This window comes from Plectropomus leopardus, chromosome 4 (genome assembly GCF_008729295.1).
Source record: "Plectropomus leopardus isolate mb chromosome 4, YSFRI_Pleo_2.0, whole genome shotgun sequence".
Classification (NCBI taxonomy): domain Eukaryota; kingdom Metazoa; phylum Chordata; class Actinopteri; order Perciformes; family Serranidae; genus Plectropomus; species Plectropomus leopardus.
The window spans coordinates 23,162,692-23,178,359 of NC_056466.1; the positions used below are offsets into that span (position 1 = coordinate 23,162,692).

At 38.9% G+C, this 15,668-nt stretch overlaps 3 protein-coding genes across 4 annotated transcripts; all 3 read left to right on the forward strand.

Annotated features, from left to right (window-relative positions):
* The first annotated feature begins 789 nt into the window (after window positions 1-789).
* Window positions 790-3,356, forward strand: LOC121941665. The gene is made up of 6 exons (XM_042484492.1): window positions 790-999; window positions 1,087-1,407; window positions 2,074-2,208; window positions 2,293-2,334; window positions 2,442-2,590; window positions 2,928-3,356. Exons 1-6 carry the CDS (start codon window positions 963-965, stop codon window positions 3,354-3,356), a joined length of 1,113 nt encoding a protein of 370 aa, XP_042340426.1. The 5' UTR covers window positions 790-962.
* Window positions 3,357-6,962: 3,606 nt separating this feature from the next.
* LOC121942531 lies at window positions 6,963-9,521 on the forward strand. 2 transcript variants are annotated; one of them, XM_042485759.1, is made up of 6 exons: window positions 6,963-7,092; window positions 7,199-7,531; window positions 7,792-7,824; window positions 7,929-7,970; window positions 8,141-8,268; window positions 8,855-9,521. In XM_042485759.1, exons 1-6 carry the CDS (start codon window positions 7,026-7,028, stop codon window positions 9,176-9,178), a joined length of 927 nt encoding a protein of 308 aa, XP_042341693.1. In that variant the 5' UTR covers window positions 6,963-7,025; the 3' UTR covers window positions 9,179-9,521. The 2 variants fall into 2 exon arrangements, with proteins under 2 accessions (XP_042341693.1, XP_042341695.1); XM_042485761.1 differs by lacking the exon at window positions 7,792-7,824.
* A 109-nt stretch (window positions 9,522-9,630) lies between these two features.
* LOC121942485 lies at window positions 9,631-12,845 on the forward strand. Its single transcript, XM_042485702.1, has 5 exons — window positions 9,631-9,845; window positions 10,920-11,231; window positions 11,479-11,535; window positions 11,618-11,716; window positions 12,341-12,845. The coding sequence occupies exons 1-5, from the start codon at window positions 9,749-9,751 to the stop codon at window positions 12,685-12,687; spliced, it is 912 nt and encodes a 303-aa protein (XP_042341636.1). The 5' UTR covers window positions 9,631-9,748; the 3' UTR covers window positions 12,688-12,845.
* The last annotated feature ends 2,823 nt before the right edge of the window (window positions 12,846-15,668 follow it).

Genomic DNA, 15,668 nt, shown 5'->3' on the forward strand with positions numbered 1-15,668 from the left:
CAGAAAACTGATGTGAGCACTAAAATTTAACATTGCAATCTTGTGTTATAATTTTGTTAACATTTGGATCAAGACTTGTTCTTATAGCCTAATTGTGTCTGTGAATGAACTACTGTTAAGGCGATTTTTTACATTTTGAAAAATATGCTCTTTGGCAGAAAGACGAAGGCAACATTCAGCAGCCTGTTAGGTCAGCATCAAGTCTAACTACCAGCACCTCACTTCACTAATTAATACATTTCATTTATACGGCTCATGACCATGATAAATGGTATGGAGCACAAACATATATAATAACAAAAACAATACAAAGCCATAGTGCACAGTATGGTCATAATACCAATATATATACACATATGTACATACAAATGCATATTATGTTTAATAAATGTAAGGCTGGTGTTGGTGATGTCTGCTATCTGATAAACAGTATGTTTGTGTGTGTGTGCGCATATATATATATATAATATATATATATATTAATACACACACATATATACACACATATAATAGTGCATGATTAAACATTTCACCACTGTGTAGGTTTTAGGATAGACGGATGTTCTTTGTCTTCGTACAGGGCCTATATATATGTGTGTGTGTGTGTGTGTGTATTACATACAATCATACCGACATTCAAATGTATTGCAAAATTCTCATAATGACACAATAAACTGACAGTAGTGAAACTAAGTGTGGGCATGCATCAGAGACAGCTCCTCTCACTCCTGAGTTGAGTGACGGCAGCCCTCGCCTTCTGCTCTCATACAGTAAGAACCACAGGAAGAGGGTTGACATCTTACCTAGGTGTCATTTCATTGCACGGTGCTATATAGTGCATGATTAAACATTTCACCACTGTGTAGGTTTTAGGATAGACGGATGTTCTTTGTCTTCGTACAGGGCCTGGAGGGACTACCTAGGAAAAGAAATATTACAAAACTGGCACCTTATCAATCAGAATGAAGACCATTTCTGTCTTCTATTGTCTTCTTTATGGTAAGTGGCTTAATGAAATACAGACATTAATTGATCTAAACAGCTTGTACATGCTTTAACTCTTGTCACATGATTTAATTTTGGCAGCTGTTGTGATAGAGGGAGCAGACATCTACGCAGAGGGATTGGAGGGGGGAGAAGTCTCGTTCCGGTGTTCACACAGACTTGCTTGGAAAAACGATAAATACCTCTGTAAGGATCTATGTAAAGGCAAACAGGATATATTGGTTACTGTGCAATCTGGTGGAAGAGCAGTGTCAGGGAGGATAACTCTAGTGGATACAGGGGACGGAGTCTTCACTGTGACCTTCAGTCAACTCCAGCTGTCGGACGTAGGGAGATACTGGTGCTCAGTGGACAGGCCTGGCTTGGATACATTCACTGCAGTGCACCTTACCGTAAAGGAAGGTAGGTGCATGATCTGATTACTCTTACCTCAAATAAGATCATTGAGGATTTTTTTTTCTTTTCTTATGTATGTTTTAGGGCTGTCAGCATTAACATGTTCATTGCAATGCAGCTAAGGTCCATAATCAATGCGTTCATTTCATTAAAAAAAACAAAAACATTTAACGTCCCTCACGTTTCTTCATAAATCAACTCCACCACACTTCTGACAGAAGTACTAAGGGCTACGTTTTACTCCACAACATTTATCTGATAGCTGGAGTAACTTTCTAATATTTTGCATACAAATACACTTTTGGATAATAAACCATTGGTCCCCTATATTTTCAACTGTGACACCTTAGAAAGAAAGCAGTGTTTGTTTGGGGCCTTTTGTGACATGCTTAACAAATCCATTAGTTCCACCAAGAAGAGATTTCCCCTTTAACCTTCTTGGATGACTTTCCTGACAAAACAGTTCGAGCTCAAAGATGTGAAACCTCTTCTATATTAATTCTATATTCTATATGAATTGCAACACAAGTGACTTCCTTGACGCCATTGTTTCTTTCTTTATCATTGCTCTAAATGTCACATAGTTCTTATTTGAGTAGGATTTTGAATCAAGGACTTTTGATTGGAAATTTTTTTTTTACTGTGTTGTATTGGTACTTGTCCCCCATACAGCTCTTCCAAATGAGACAACAACTGTCATATCTAACCTTGAATCTGGACTGCCCACGTTGACATATCAGAATATTTCCAACTCAACAGAATTACCATCTGAAGTGGATACCAGTGGGCCTGCAAACCTTTCAACTGGTAGGAAGAAAGTATCAATAAATTTAAATCAAATGTAAATCATAGAGGGAAAACCTTACAGTAATATTCCATCCAACTTTACAGCCTCAAACAGCACTAATGGAGGAGGACAGAACACCAGCACAGGTGCCTTTCTACACTCAGCGTGTGAAACTGGTGCATGAATGTCAGCTGCCGACTGACATCTGCGGATATGTAAAAATTATTGAGCAATCTCTCTTGTGTCTGCTCAGGGGCTGAATTGTACGCTACTATTGGGGTTGTTGCCGTACTGACTATCTTGATGCTGGCAGTGATTATCAGGAACTGCAGAGAAACCTTGAATTCTCAGCCACAAGTTTGCTCCAACAGCAAAGACCTCAGCAGTGCAGATGTGAAAGAGGTACGAAACACAAGCTGGAGCTCAGCACATCAGGTGTCTCTTCACAGCCCAACAAATGGCTACCTAGAAAAACATGACGATTGTCTTGACAGCAAATGAAGTAAAACTGACGATGATCAAGTTTCCTTTCCTTGTTTCAGTTTCCCAAAAGTCCACCAGTACCGTTATCTTGAATTGTGTGGACTTTTTGTGTGGTGATGCTTTAAAACCCACGACTAAGCAGAACTGTCAGTGACACCGGAGTTGTGTTATTGTCAAATGAAAAGACAGAAGTGCAACAGGGTTTTTTTTTTTTTTTCAGGGTTCATAATTTTGTTGTTTTTTGATACCTCAACAGGTTGACTGTGAGTACGATGACATTGGTGGGGAAGTGCAGTTACAAAAAAAAATATCAAAGAGGCTCTCTTGTACTCATCAGCCAAAGCAGGACCCGGCAACACCTGCCTCTTCAGCAGCTGAATGTAACGCCTCCCTGCATATCTATGAAAACATCAGCTGTGCCAAAGGTACAGCACATTCAAGATGCTCAGCCACAAACAACAGAGGCGAGCATGACCCAAGCTCTGGGATCTACATCAAACCTTTGCCTCCTTTATCTGAAAGAGCTGCTGAAGGCTGTCTTAAATCTACAGCAACTACAAGTGCGACAAGCCAAAACACAGAGAGCTGCACAAGCAAAGCTCTCCACTTCCCGTCTCGCAGTGATTCCACAGAAGTGAAGCCCAGATCACTTTGGTTTGGTTTGGATTTATCAGGAGTAGTGTGAGTTACTCTCACTGGACAGCTGAACTGTACCTCTGCTTCTCCAGTCATAACTAAAAACTGCATTTCAATTTGAACTAACTTTCTATCCTTTACAAAATATGCTGATAGACAGGTTTGGTCTTCTATGCACTGATTTAATTTATTACATGTCTGTGGGCTTACAGAGAGACAATCTTAACACATGAGTACTCTACCAAACTATACTAAACTGTGAGACTTAAAATGTGGATTTTGCTAAAACTGCTACTTTTGTCTTTTTTGTTTTCTTCTGACTTTAATTATAACATCACAATATTTTTGCATGGCCTTTTGTTTATCTTTATGCACAAATGTTTAATTAAATACATTTAAACGTGTAAATGCTTAACCATGTGAATTCCAGTCAGAGGCTACAGAGGAGGTGGTTACTGCATCTCCACTCTGCCAAGCCAGTTATCTTTTAGCAGTAAAAGCTGTCTTTTTCTTACTTATGATTATTTAGATTTAACTACTTCCTTATTTATGAAGTATCACAAACTCAATTACTTTAAAGTGTTTTTCAGTTACAGGGAACTATAAGTAATTTAGGTGTAGCTCAGGCCATCTCGCCAACTACCCTTAACTAGCCAGAGTGCTGTTACTGGATTTTGGTTTCCACTTCTGTTTTCTATTTCTTTCAAAATTTCAAATATTATTTAAGAGTAATAAAGTGTTTTTATACACTAAAACACATTTCTGGTCTCTGTTTCTACTAAATAAAATAGCATTTCAGCTCTGTAGGGAAATGGCAAAAGAGTTCTTTTGATTTAGTGTGTGTGTGTGTGTGTGTGTGTGTGGTTTGAACCACCATTGGTTTTTGTTTAAGGTCTGGCCAAGCGTTGGGGTAAGGTTATGGTTTGGTTGCTTCCCCTTGCAGATAAATGGTAGCCAAAGTTGTCATCCAATTACAAAACAAGTGCCCTTGGTGGGTGGGTGTGTGTGGTGTGTGTGGTGTGTGTGTTGTGTGTGTGTGTGTGTTGGTGTGTGTGTGTGTGTGTGTGTGTGTGTGTGTGTGTGGCTGATATGCAAATACATATTTGAATGTGTGTTTGCAGTAACAGAGAGCAGGTAAGTATGGAGAGGGAGCTTTAACCTTTAATAAGTCAGCAGCAGTAATAAGACAAGTCTGTCCCTTAACATACAAATATCACTTTTTGGGCTCATATTGATTATGTTGAGTAGGTTCTTATGAATTTGGTGACTCCTGCTGGTCATATAAGTGAAGACACTGACAAACAGCAGTGACCACTGCAAAAACCCACCAAATTATAATTTCCAGCACATTATGGTAAAACTGTAAACATTTTATCTTGTGTGCATAATGATGCAATATCCAATCTATGAATGAGCCATAATTAAGTGGAAAGCAAAGGATGTTTAAGGTGTACGTTCTTCGATAATGTAGATAACAAAAGACAAACATCCAGTGGAAGGCAAGTCTTGCAGCCTGTTGTTTCACAGAACTATGTTATTAATAATGACTGTTCATATACAGATGACAGGAAAGGATAACAGGTTTTTACTTTTTAAAAAGCATACTTTATAAGGCATTAACACAATGTAATCTTCATTTTTCGGGGGCGTATTGCAGAAAAACAAGCTAAATGGTGAAAACACTAGTGATGTATGAAGGGAAATGGATCCAGCGTTGGAGGCGGGGCCAATGAAAGTTCCTCAGTGACACTTGAAGCCAAAAAAGTTCAACTTCCAAGTATAAAACTACGCTGATCTTCTGTGTCTTTGGGCCCATAGAGCAGGTGCACTAGAGACTTCATCAGCTAAACAGCTAACTTTAGGTTCAGCCCTCCACTAAATTAATGGGGGTAAAATGATTTGCATGGCTATTTGTGTGAAAAAGCTGTATGTTGTTGCTCTGCTATTATTGTGTACTGATGTTCTCTGTTTGTTGTTGCTTCGCACTGACTTGTGGTCTGACTTGGGAGTTCCTGTTTGTTGTTGCTGTTGATGTCTTTATGGTGTCCTGCTGCAGTTGTTATGTGAAATTTATCATTTTAAAGGTTTCAGAACATCTTACTGAAGGACTCCAGTAGAAAATTAGCTTGCTGTCTAACACTGGTACATTTACAGAAATGTTGATTGTCTATTCTCCTTATAAATAAAAATCAATGAAATGAATTGTGCAACTCTTTTTTCTTTGAAATGTTATAAAAACCGAATGGTTCAAATCCCAGTGGTGAAATGAATCATTTTGTCAATGTTTTGATGTCTCCAATGTCTCCAATGGGTGCCTTATGTCAATGGGGGAAAGAAGTCTTTGTGGGCCCCATGGCATCAAGTGAAGGACCCAGAAGTTTTAGTTACATGGTTTGGACACTAGATGTCAAACTGGCTTTTAAGTCAGGTGCACTTGCTTGGGGTTTGGCAAACACAGAGCAGCACTTGCTTTCTTTTGTAGTTGTGTTTGTATCCACCTGCTAAATGCTCCACCATGTCCACCAGCTAGTAACCAGTGTTAGGAAGTAACTAGTTGAACAAAATTAAATTCCAAAATGAATATAACTGTTATCAGTTAGAGTTACAGAGAAAAAAAAAATGTAATTAAATTACTGTTACTGATCAAAATGTTGGAGATTTCAAGTGGGTTAGAGCTGAATATATTCACATTGATAAAAAGCTTTAACGTAGAATGCATAACATTCACTCTTTTGTCTTGCATCTTTTTGCCATGCAGGAATGCTTTCTTTAAGCATAGCATATTTCTTTAAGATTATTTTTTGGGCGGCATTTTTCTTTTATTTACAGGACAGTTTTAGATAGACGGGGAAGGTGGAATGACACATAGCAAAGGGCCACAGGCCAGACTCGAACCTGAGCCGCTGCAGAGGCCTCACGCGCTCACACACTACCTGGTGAGCTAAAGGTCGCCCCGGGCACAGCATATATCCAGACATTTTTAGCTTTATTGCCCAGTTTAAAACATTTTTTTAGAAAAGTAATCAGATGTAATATGCTATATTAGTTGAGGGAAGTAATTAAACAGTTATAGCACTTGTTACACTTTAACAGGGTAACTAGTAATCTGTAAGCAATTAAGTTTTCAAAGTGATCATCCCAGCACTGCTAATCACTGACTGTAACCATATCATATTATACAAAGTTATTCAATCCATTCTTTAAAAAAAACATAAATTAATTGGTGGTTCTTTAATTTTTAATAAATATTTATGAATGCTTTATAGATTAATAATAACAACATTGTAGTAAGCACACCAAAAAAAATTCTTTGACCAGTGTTAAACCTCTTCACATGTGCATGTTAGGAAGTGGTGCAAAACCAAGTTGCGGTTTGTGATGGCACAGATGAACTGCAGCGGAGGGGATTAATTGTCTTGAAGAATGCAGGGTATTAAATCTGCATCCTGTTCTGAACTTAAGAAAAAGAAACAGATTTATATGATCTGATTTACACACCCATAAAGGTTATTTTTAAGTCTCTTGAGCCATTAGGATTTCACTTTCATAGGTTGAAGGTCATGTGTGGACAGGTTTGTTTACGAAAGAGGAAGAGGTTTAAACACATGGACACGAAAGCATCTGGTTGAACACCCACACAACCTTTAGTCTAGTTCGCTGCTTCATTGCACAGCTGGGGAAGAATCGGAGTGTGTGGACTGAAGGTAAACTGGGAGTGATGGGAGCAACCTGGATCTCATGGAGAACAACTACAACTGTCATCGTTACTGTATTACAAATCCAAGGTGGGCTGCATGCTATGCATTACGATTTCTTTAACTTGCTGTTAAACTTCTTATTAAAATGCTGTTACATGATTACACATCTAACACAGCTTTTTCTGGCTGACAGCTCTGATCAGTGTCAAAACCAAAACTCTTACTGGTGTGGAAGGCCAGAGATTTGACTTCAGGTGTGAATATGGCAACGGCCGGCAGAACAATGCCAAATACTTCTGCTATGACAGTGATGACAATATGTCTTTCACCCACCTGATACGGACAGAAAAACATGACCAGTGGGAGAGAAATGGACGTTTCTCCCTGTACGACAACACCACCGGAGCCTTCTTCATCGTCAGGGTGGACAAACTCACCTCACAGGACAGCGGGATGTACAGATGTGGAGTGGACATAAGCCTTTACCCTGATGATATCAGCTTCATGCGACTGAACGTTTCCCAAGGTACAGTATGTCATACAGCACAGGATCAGTGCCTATGCATGGTCCTCAGTTACACACATTTACACATAATAAGATCTGGTTTCTGGTAAGTGCCTTAAAGCTTTCCATCTCTGTACTGTCTGTCCACCTGGTGGTTTCGATCTAAACATATCACTCATACCATGAATAAGAACCGAGAAGTGTTACTTTTCCCAACCCAAACATGTTCCTCTTTGTCTATGAATATATACATATATAGTGTGTTTTTTGTTCAACAACAGTAAACCCTCCAGAGGACCTAATCACTTATCAAAGTGAGTCAGATCTGTGAAACTGCACAATACTTGAGATAGGTCTGTGTGTTTATTCTATTTTTGTATATAAATACTTTGTGCTTTTATGTGTTTATGTTTTCCAGTAACTGGATCACCCAACCTTCCAAAAGACCTCCCAGTGGACAGTGAGTGACAACGTGTGTGTGTCTGTGTGTGTGTGTGTGTGTGTGTGTGTGTGTGTGTGCGCATGTGCGTGCATGCGTGTGTGTGTGCGTGCGTGCATATTCATAGTATACATAATTTGATGATTTTATGTTTGTGAATCCTTTTAAACTTCATATGTTCTCTCCTGCAGAGCTTCACCTACCGCTGTTCATGACTGCAGTGATGTGTATTTCAGCAATGCTGTTTATATGCCTGTTTACGCTTTGTCTGCTGCTGGCTGTTAAACAACGAAGACCCAGCCCACGCACAAATAGAGAGGTTTGTAAAAACTTCTAAACAAAGAAGCAGCATGGCTCCAGGGATAGCAATGCTGTTCTGCAGACATTTAATGTCTGTGTCTTAGATTTATAGTTGAGTGACTGATGTCACCTGTTGATGATCATATGGTCATATTCCATATTCTTTATATTTCTGCTGAACATAAACATGTTAGCATTGTCACTGCGAGCATGTTAGCATGCTGATGTTAGCATTTAGCTCTAAGTGGCAATGTGCCTAAGTATAGAGCTGCTAGCATGCAGCTGTAGACTCATAGGCTATTCGAAACCAACCAATACTAGTAGTACGTACTAATTCGGCCAAAATGTAGCGTGTAGGATGTAAACAACGGCAAAATCTACAGTGTTCCAAAAATACCAGGATGCTGTAATGATTTAGATAAAATCCAGTATGCATCAGTCTGGACTACTCCGCCTACTGCATGCCAAAATGTTAAGCACTGAAACGGTCACAAATAATGTTTGTGTTACGGTTTCAAATACAGCGTTATTGGCCTCCTGAAAACACTGAATAAGGTGCTAATAACAAGCAGTTCAGTCTCAGCAGGTCTCTGCTGTTCCCACAGATATCATCTGACTACGAGACAATGATGCCTGGTGTGGCAGCTGAACCTGGACTCCGCTGCAGCTGTTCGACTCTGGACTGCACCGATCTTTCAGCCTTACCACCGCCACCACCTGACCTCTGCTCCCACTTCACACCAAAGCAGCGGGAGTCTAGCGTCACGCTCTGCCTTGGTGAATATGTTGATGTGGATGCACCAAAACACACCTGTCCGTACCAACATCTGGATCTCAGCCGATTTGAGGAGCACGTCTATTACAGCCTGCATGGAAACAGCGATCCTAAACATGGACCCATGGGAGTCAAAGAGCAGATTAACTGTTAAAGCATTATTCCAGGTTAATTAATGACACGTTCCCAGATCTCACCAGTTCTCATCAATGATGAGATATGTTTTATTATTAGGAAGGTTGACCAAAACTGCAACATTAAAAGTATTTAAAAAAAAAACCAGAATGATTCTTTAATGTGTATGGATGGTAGTGCGTTAATTGTTGCTGTTTTTTGTTATTTCTTGAAGAAACTTTTTGCGACGGCACAGACAAAATTACAGAGTTAGCTAACAAAATCAATGAAGAAGAACTGACTGGCTGTTTTATCCAGTGATTCAATGTCTCTCTCTGCTTTTTGATATATTTCACCAAAATAAACCAAGTGCTAATATCTAATGGTTGTCCTTGTGTTACTGACCTGCAAGCATTACTGATCTCTTAACATTTAAACAAGCAGGAGACGGGAGAGTTGTTTTGGTATGCCTCTCACATGGTTTAAGTGGTTTGATGGGGAGATATCGAGAGAGGAAGCTGGCTAAAAATAGGAAATGCAACAACAAAGAGGAACCTAAGATAAGTGTAGAGTTGTCTTCAACCGAAGAAAATTACAAAGACATGAAATTATGGTGAGAAAAGAACGGGCAAAAGAAAGTGACAGACGTACGAATCATACAAGCAACATGACAATGATTTTCCTCATTTCGGCCTTTCTTCTGGGAGGTAAGTTTACAGAGATACTATTACTTATGTCTCGCTGTTTCTCTTGCTTCTATCTAAATGTTTTGTGTCTTTGTGTTTGTGAGCTTTCTCAGGCGAATGTTTTTTGTTTTCATTTTCTTAATTGACCTTCATGATTTTGTGAAAGGGTCATAGAAGCTGCCTCTGACTCCCAATCATTTCTTGCTGTTGCTTTTGAGCATATTTCACAAATTTCATTGACTTTTAAAACACTCTAAGTGAGCTGGAGTTTTTTGAGATCTGTCAGTGAGATTTGTTTGCTTCAAATGGGGACAATTTCATCTGTGCTCATGTCGGTATTGCTTGTCAGGAAGGAACGCTCCAAATTGAGGCCAAATTTTGGTGATCCCTTAAAATCTCACCTGGAGATATCCAATGATTTCCAATGTATTTTTGTCTCTCTCTTTTTTTTTTTTTATAAAAAGGACGACAGGTCTATTTTAAGAGCAATGACTTGCCCAACACACGCTTATACGGATACATAACACATTAAAACAGGATTGGTGTGAAACTCAAAATGTTGTACCAGTCACAGTCTATACACATTGGATAGTTAGTGATGTTAACTGTAAAATAAAAAAACAAAGTATATCTGGTTGCCACTTCTTAGCTCTTCATATTGACGAAGTTTTCAACTAGCGGATATATTTTTAACAGCTCCTGTTAAAAAGTTCCTGAGAATTCAGTTATGGCTTTTAGTTTTGGTGTGCCACGCTTTTCACTGGCCCCATCTGGCCATCCCTACGAAAATTTGTGGGGGTGCGACTGGCGTGCACTTCTAGGGGAGCCTTTCCCAAATCCCCAGGGGCGAATGAAATGGTGATCGAGGTTAAAAAAATACAAAATGTACAATCAAACAATCAAAACAGAATAAACTGCCTACAACTCACAGAAACCCTGTGTCAAGAGGCCAGGAGGCAAGAGGATCAAAAACCTCTAAAATTTGCAAACCACTGTTTTGAAGAACAGGATATGCCTGTTTTGTTAATTTAGTTAGTAGTTGGTAATATACAGTGTAATCTAACCTCTATTGCTGTGTGTGTGTGTTTTGTGCAGGATTATGGAAAACTGAGGCTGTGACAGTAACAGGCATGTTGGGAGGAGAGGTCACAATACATTGCTCCCACACATTCGCATTTTCCAACATCAAATATTTCTGCAAGGCAGCATGTGGAAATGAAGACGTCCTAATAAGGAGCAGCAATAATAAGAAGGATTCAAATGGGAAATACAGTATCAAAGATACAGGAAACACATTTCACGTGACCATCTCTCGTCTGACGGAAAATGACTCAGGAACTTACTGGTGTGGAATAGACAGAGTTGGTGTTGACACATACATTGAAGTGAGGCTCTCAGTCATACCGGGTGAGTTGATTGAGCGCTGTCTATGAATAGTGTTTATGGCGTTGCTATTTCATCACTTAAAAAATGAATACCTATGTCCCATTTCCTTTTCGCAAGAAAATGGCCGCTATTTCACAACATAGTCTGCCCGCACATCTTCTCTTTTTTGCAACACAGACAGTACAGAAATGAGACTCTGACACAGCAGATGAAACGTGACTGAGAGACAAGGAACAAAATTAACATAAGTTTTGTTTTTTTTTTTCAGGGAACAGGGACCCTCAGGATGATGCGCCAAAGTCAAATTTTAAAGCTTTATCCTCTAGTAAGCAACTGTGTGGTTGTGTGTAAATATGTATGTGTGTGTGACACACCATCACTGAGACAGGATGTTGTCTCTTTTTCAGAGAAGCTGGTGTACATTGGAGCAGGTCTCGGGGTGACAGTGCTGGCTCTGGCGATTATCCTTCTAATATTCTTCAGGCATCGAAAGGCTGCATCTTCTGGTATAACACTAAAAGATTCATATGATAATATTTTTAAAATACCTATCCTAAACAACCTTGAAGTGACCTGGCAACACTCGGACCTGAGCACTACAACAAGCACCTTGAAACAGCCTCATGATGATCTAACAACTGTCGAAAACACCCTAAGATCCACCACAAGCATCAACCCCATGGATTATTATTAAATACTGCGGCCGTCAGTTGAATAAAAAATTACAGAGTGCATTAGTCAATAAAGGTTGCCTCCACATTGTGCAGCCCAATGTACACATGTACTGTGTTGCGCATCATGTTACCACTCCACTCGTAGACATCACAATGATGTCACATACATAAAAATCTTTTCCCAGACTTTTTTTAATATTGATGTGCAGGTCAACCCACATCCCGTGGGTTATGTTAAGCTTACTAGAAAATATCAGCCGTTTGGTTAGGTGGGTCAAAAATTGGCAATGCACCATTTTAAGTAAGTTTTATATAAACACAATAAAATTGCATGCAGTAGTCCACCTTCCACCTCTCTTCATTATACCAGAAAGATTTATAGTTTTTCAGGAAGTGAAATTAAAAAAATGTTTTCATCTCACAGGGGTCTAAAATTTTGTCAATGTATCATCACAGGAAAAGACCATGACACAGCCTATGCAACAGTATCCAGTCAGAAACAAGATGAACACCATGTTACTACTTCTTCAACAGCCAATGAGGATCAAGACACAGACAGCAGGATTAACAGCTCACCGCCCGTTCAGCACCAAGATACCAGCAGAGACCACTCAGACGATGTTTACTCCAACGTGGCCGTTTCATCAGAGGCTCACATCCAACCTGACGGCCTCTTCTACTCCACTGTTAGCTTCAACAAACACACAGACTGCAGCACTGTCACACCTCGCACTGCAGCGTCTACATACTCCACTATCAAACACACAGCAACAGATGAATCAAAAATCTACCATAATGTCTGACCTGGGTGCTATTAATCTTCAGAGCCGTACCTTCCTCTGCTGTAGGAGTCTGTGTAATGCTAAACAGCAAATCCAATAGATATTTTAAAAATTTGGAATTTATTTATTCATTTTTTAACATTCATGCAGGACAGATATTCTTGGAAATATGTAGATAACTCCTCTGAAATTATATATTATTGTTATTATATAATTATAAATAATTATACATCATGTTCAATAGATTTTAGAATGTTTTAATGAAATCACATTGTATTTTATTTTACAATGTGTACTAGATTTTCTTTCTTGTTTTTTTTTTTGTATTTTCCATGTGTCTGTTTGCTGTTGACAAGATGGTAGAGAAGTGCAACACGTTCACACCCACAATATAGCACACACACACACACACACACACACATACACACACAGTTTTAAACAGACAGAAACTAAGAAGGTGATGTGAGCAAAGAGGCCATCGTGTGACTTTCCCACACTTTGTGATCAACTCCAACACTTCCTGGTTCACTGTGGTGTTTCAGTAGTGTCTCTTGAAAAGGATGAAATCCTCAGATTGGTTTTCAACTAAGTGAAGTGGTTTAAAAGTTGGTTAAGTGTGGAGAAACGAGTGGACTCCAGGGAAAAGCGAAGGTGAAGTAACAAGGAGTGAAATGAAGAAAATGCTTCTTCTTAGCGTCTGGCTGTTCTCTGGTGAGTACACACTCTAGCTGCAGATTTGAAATGATCTCCCTGCTATAGTGTTAAGTGTTAATATCCTTTATTATACTGCTGGGAATATTTTGTGCCATTTTAGATAGAGACGATTGTGGAATGTCAATAACGGCATCTAGTTAAAGGCTGACATTGTTTGAGAGACAAAGCAAAATCTTTCTGCACATGTAGCCATGACCAAAAATATAATAATAACAATAATCTCCTGTATTTATTTTTGTTTAAAGCAGTCAGATGCCAACAACCAAAGGTGCATCAATCAGCCCAGGAGGGAGGACCGGTTCACATCTCCTGTCCATATGACTCTGGGTATGAAAAATATCCCAAGTTTTTCTCGAAGGGTGATTACGGTAAAAGGAAGACTCTCCTACGAACCACTACGAAAATGTGCAAAGAGGGGATGCAGAAAGGGAAATATGAACTCTGTGATGATACAAAAAAAAGGATCCTGCACATCACAATCTATAAACTGACCCTGAAGGACGCTGGGACTTACTGGTGTGAAATAGATGCAAACTTTTTTGATCCAAAAACAGAAATCGAGCTCAGAGTCTACAAAGGTATGTCAAAGTTAGCTGTTCTTTCTTTCACTGAACTCATGTTCATTCTTCCTTCCTGAACATCTGTAATCTTTTGTTGACAGCTCCTGCAGCTCCTAAACCTCCACTGGTCAAATCAAGTCCTCCTGTTTCAACCACAGTTCAAACTATCACCAGGAACCAGCAACAATCAGAACGAACCCCAGGTTATTTAAATGCTGTGTAATATAGAAATGTCCAGCTTGATTTATATACTCTATATAGATCTTCACATGCTATTTATGTAAACAAAAAATATATGGCTTTTTTTTTACACAATGACAGCGATGGCCATCAATACAACACTATGGTCCACATCACCTGCAGATGTGCACACAGGTAAAATGTCACACACAGCACTTTATTCAGGAAAAAATCTGAAAATGTCTGAGGAGCATGCTAGTTTAAAAAAACAAAAAAGGTTATCTAATGAGCCAGTTTAAAAAAAGGACACAAAAAAAGTCACATTTTCTTTTTAAAAAATCTGGGCAAAGATGCTATCTGTTTTCTGTAAATCACCTTTAAAAAACAGAGCTTTACGTACATTTTAAAATAGGTTTTATATAAGGTTTAAGATCATCAGGAAGTGGGTTTCATCTGCGTGAAGCATAGTGACATGCTGAAATGTCACCTAGTTTCTTTTCAGAGATTTGTATTTTTGTAGGTTTTAAATAGTGAGAGTTTATGCTACTTTGCTATTCAAATACTAAATGTGATTTACATATGTTTTTACTGAATTAAAGCAAGAATCAGAAATCATAATAAATTAAAAAGCATTTTCGATTTTTTAAAAAAATTTAAATTTGGTCCTTTAAATAAAAATTTCTGTCAAACTGTTAAACTTAAATTGTTAATAGATATGAGATATATAACTATAGGCTCCACTCTTTATGTACATTTTCTATCTTTTTATAGTTTTTTGCTTTGAGCACGTGGTGTTTAATGTTTTATTTCCCCTCGCTCTATGGTCACCATTGGCAGGAAATGAGCTGTACCTGATTGCGGCAGCTGCTGCGGCTGCTGTTGCTGTTGCAGTGCTGGGTCTGTTGGTGTTTTGGTTCTTTAGACCAAGGAAACACAGACATGATACAGCAGAAGGTGAGTGACCTTGATTTAGCTTGTATGTCTCTGTCTACATTATTTGTTACCAAATGATTCTTTGACTGAAAATCAAGGGAACTGTACTTAATTTATTCTTTAAGCAGTCATGAAAATTCATATAGGTTGAGATCTAATGAATGTTTTCGATTAGAAGACGCTCCTGCAGCGACGAGGTACGAGGAGAACATCTGCAGCGTCAGCAGCCCCTCCGATGAGGCTGGAGACCAGCGCATCAACGAGAACGTACATCTGCTGTACTCCACAATCTGCTTCAGCACAGAGGCAATTGTTGAGCCCAGGAGACTGAGCACATCTGCCGCTGGACCCTCTGACGTGTACGCCACCATCACACACCCACAAACATAGTTCCTGCTGCTGTTATTATTGATTTTTATCCTCATTTGTTTGAGTTAGTAGCTTGTCAATCATTCATGCCTGCAATTAAATCATTGTAAATATGATCACAGTGGTATTTTATTCATTGACTGTATTGTTTCATTTCTTTTTACATATAGAATTAAAAATAAAAAAATATAACAGCTTGGGGGATTTTAAATTGAATTTCCTCCACCATTCATGCTGTACCACACT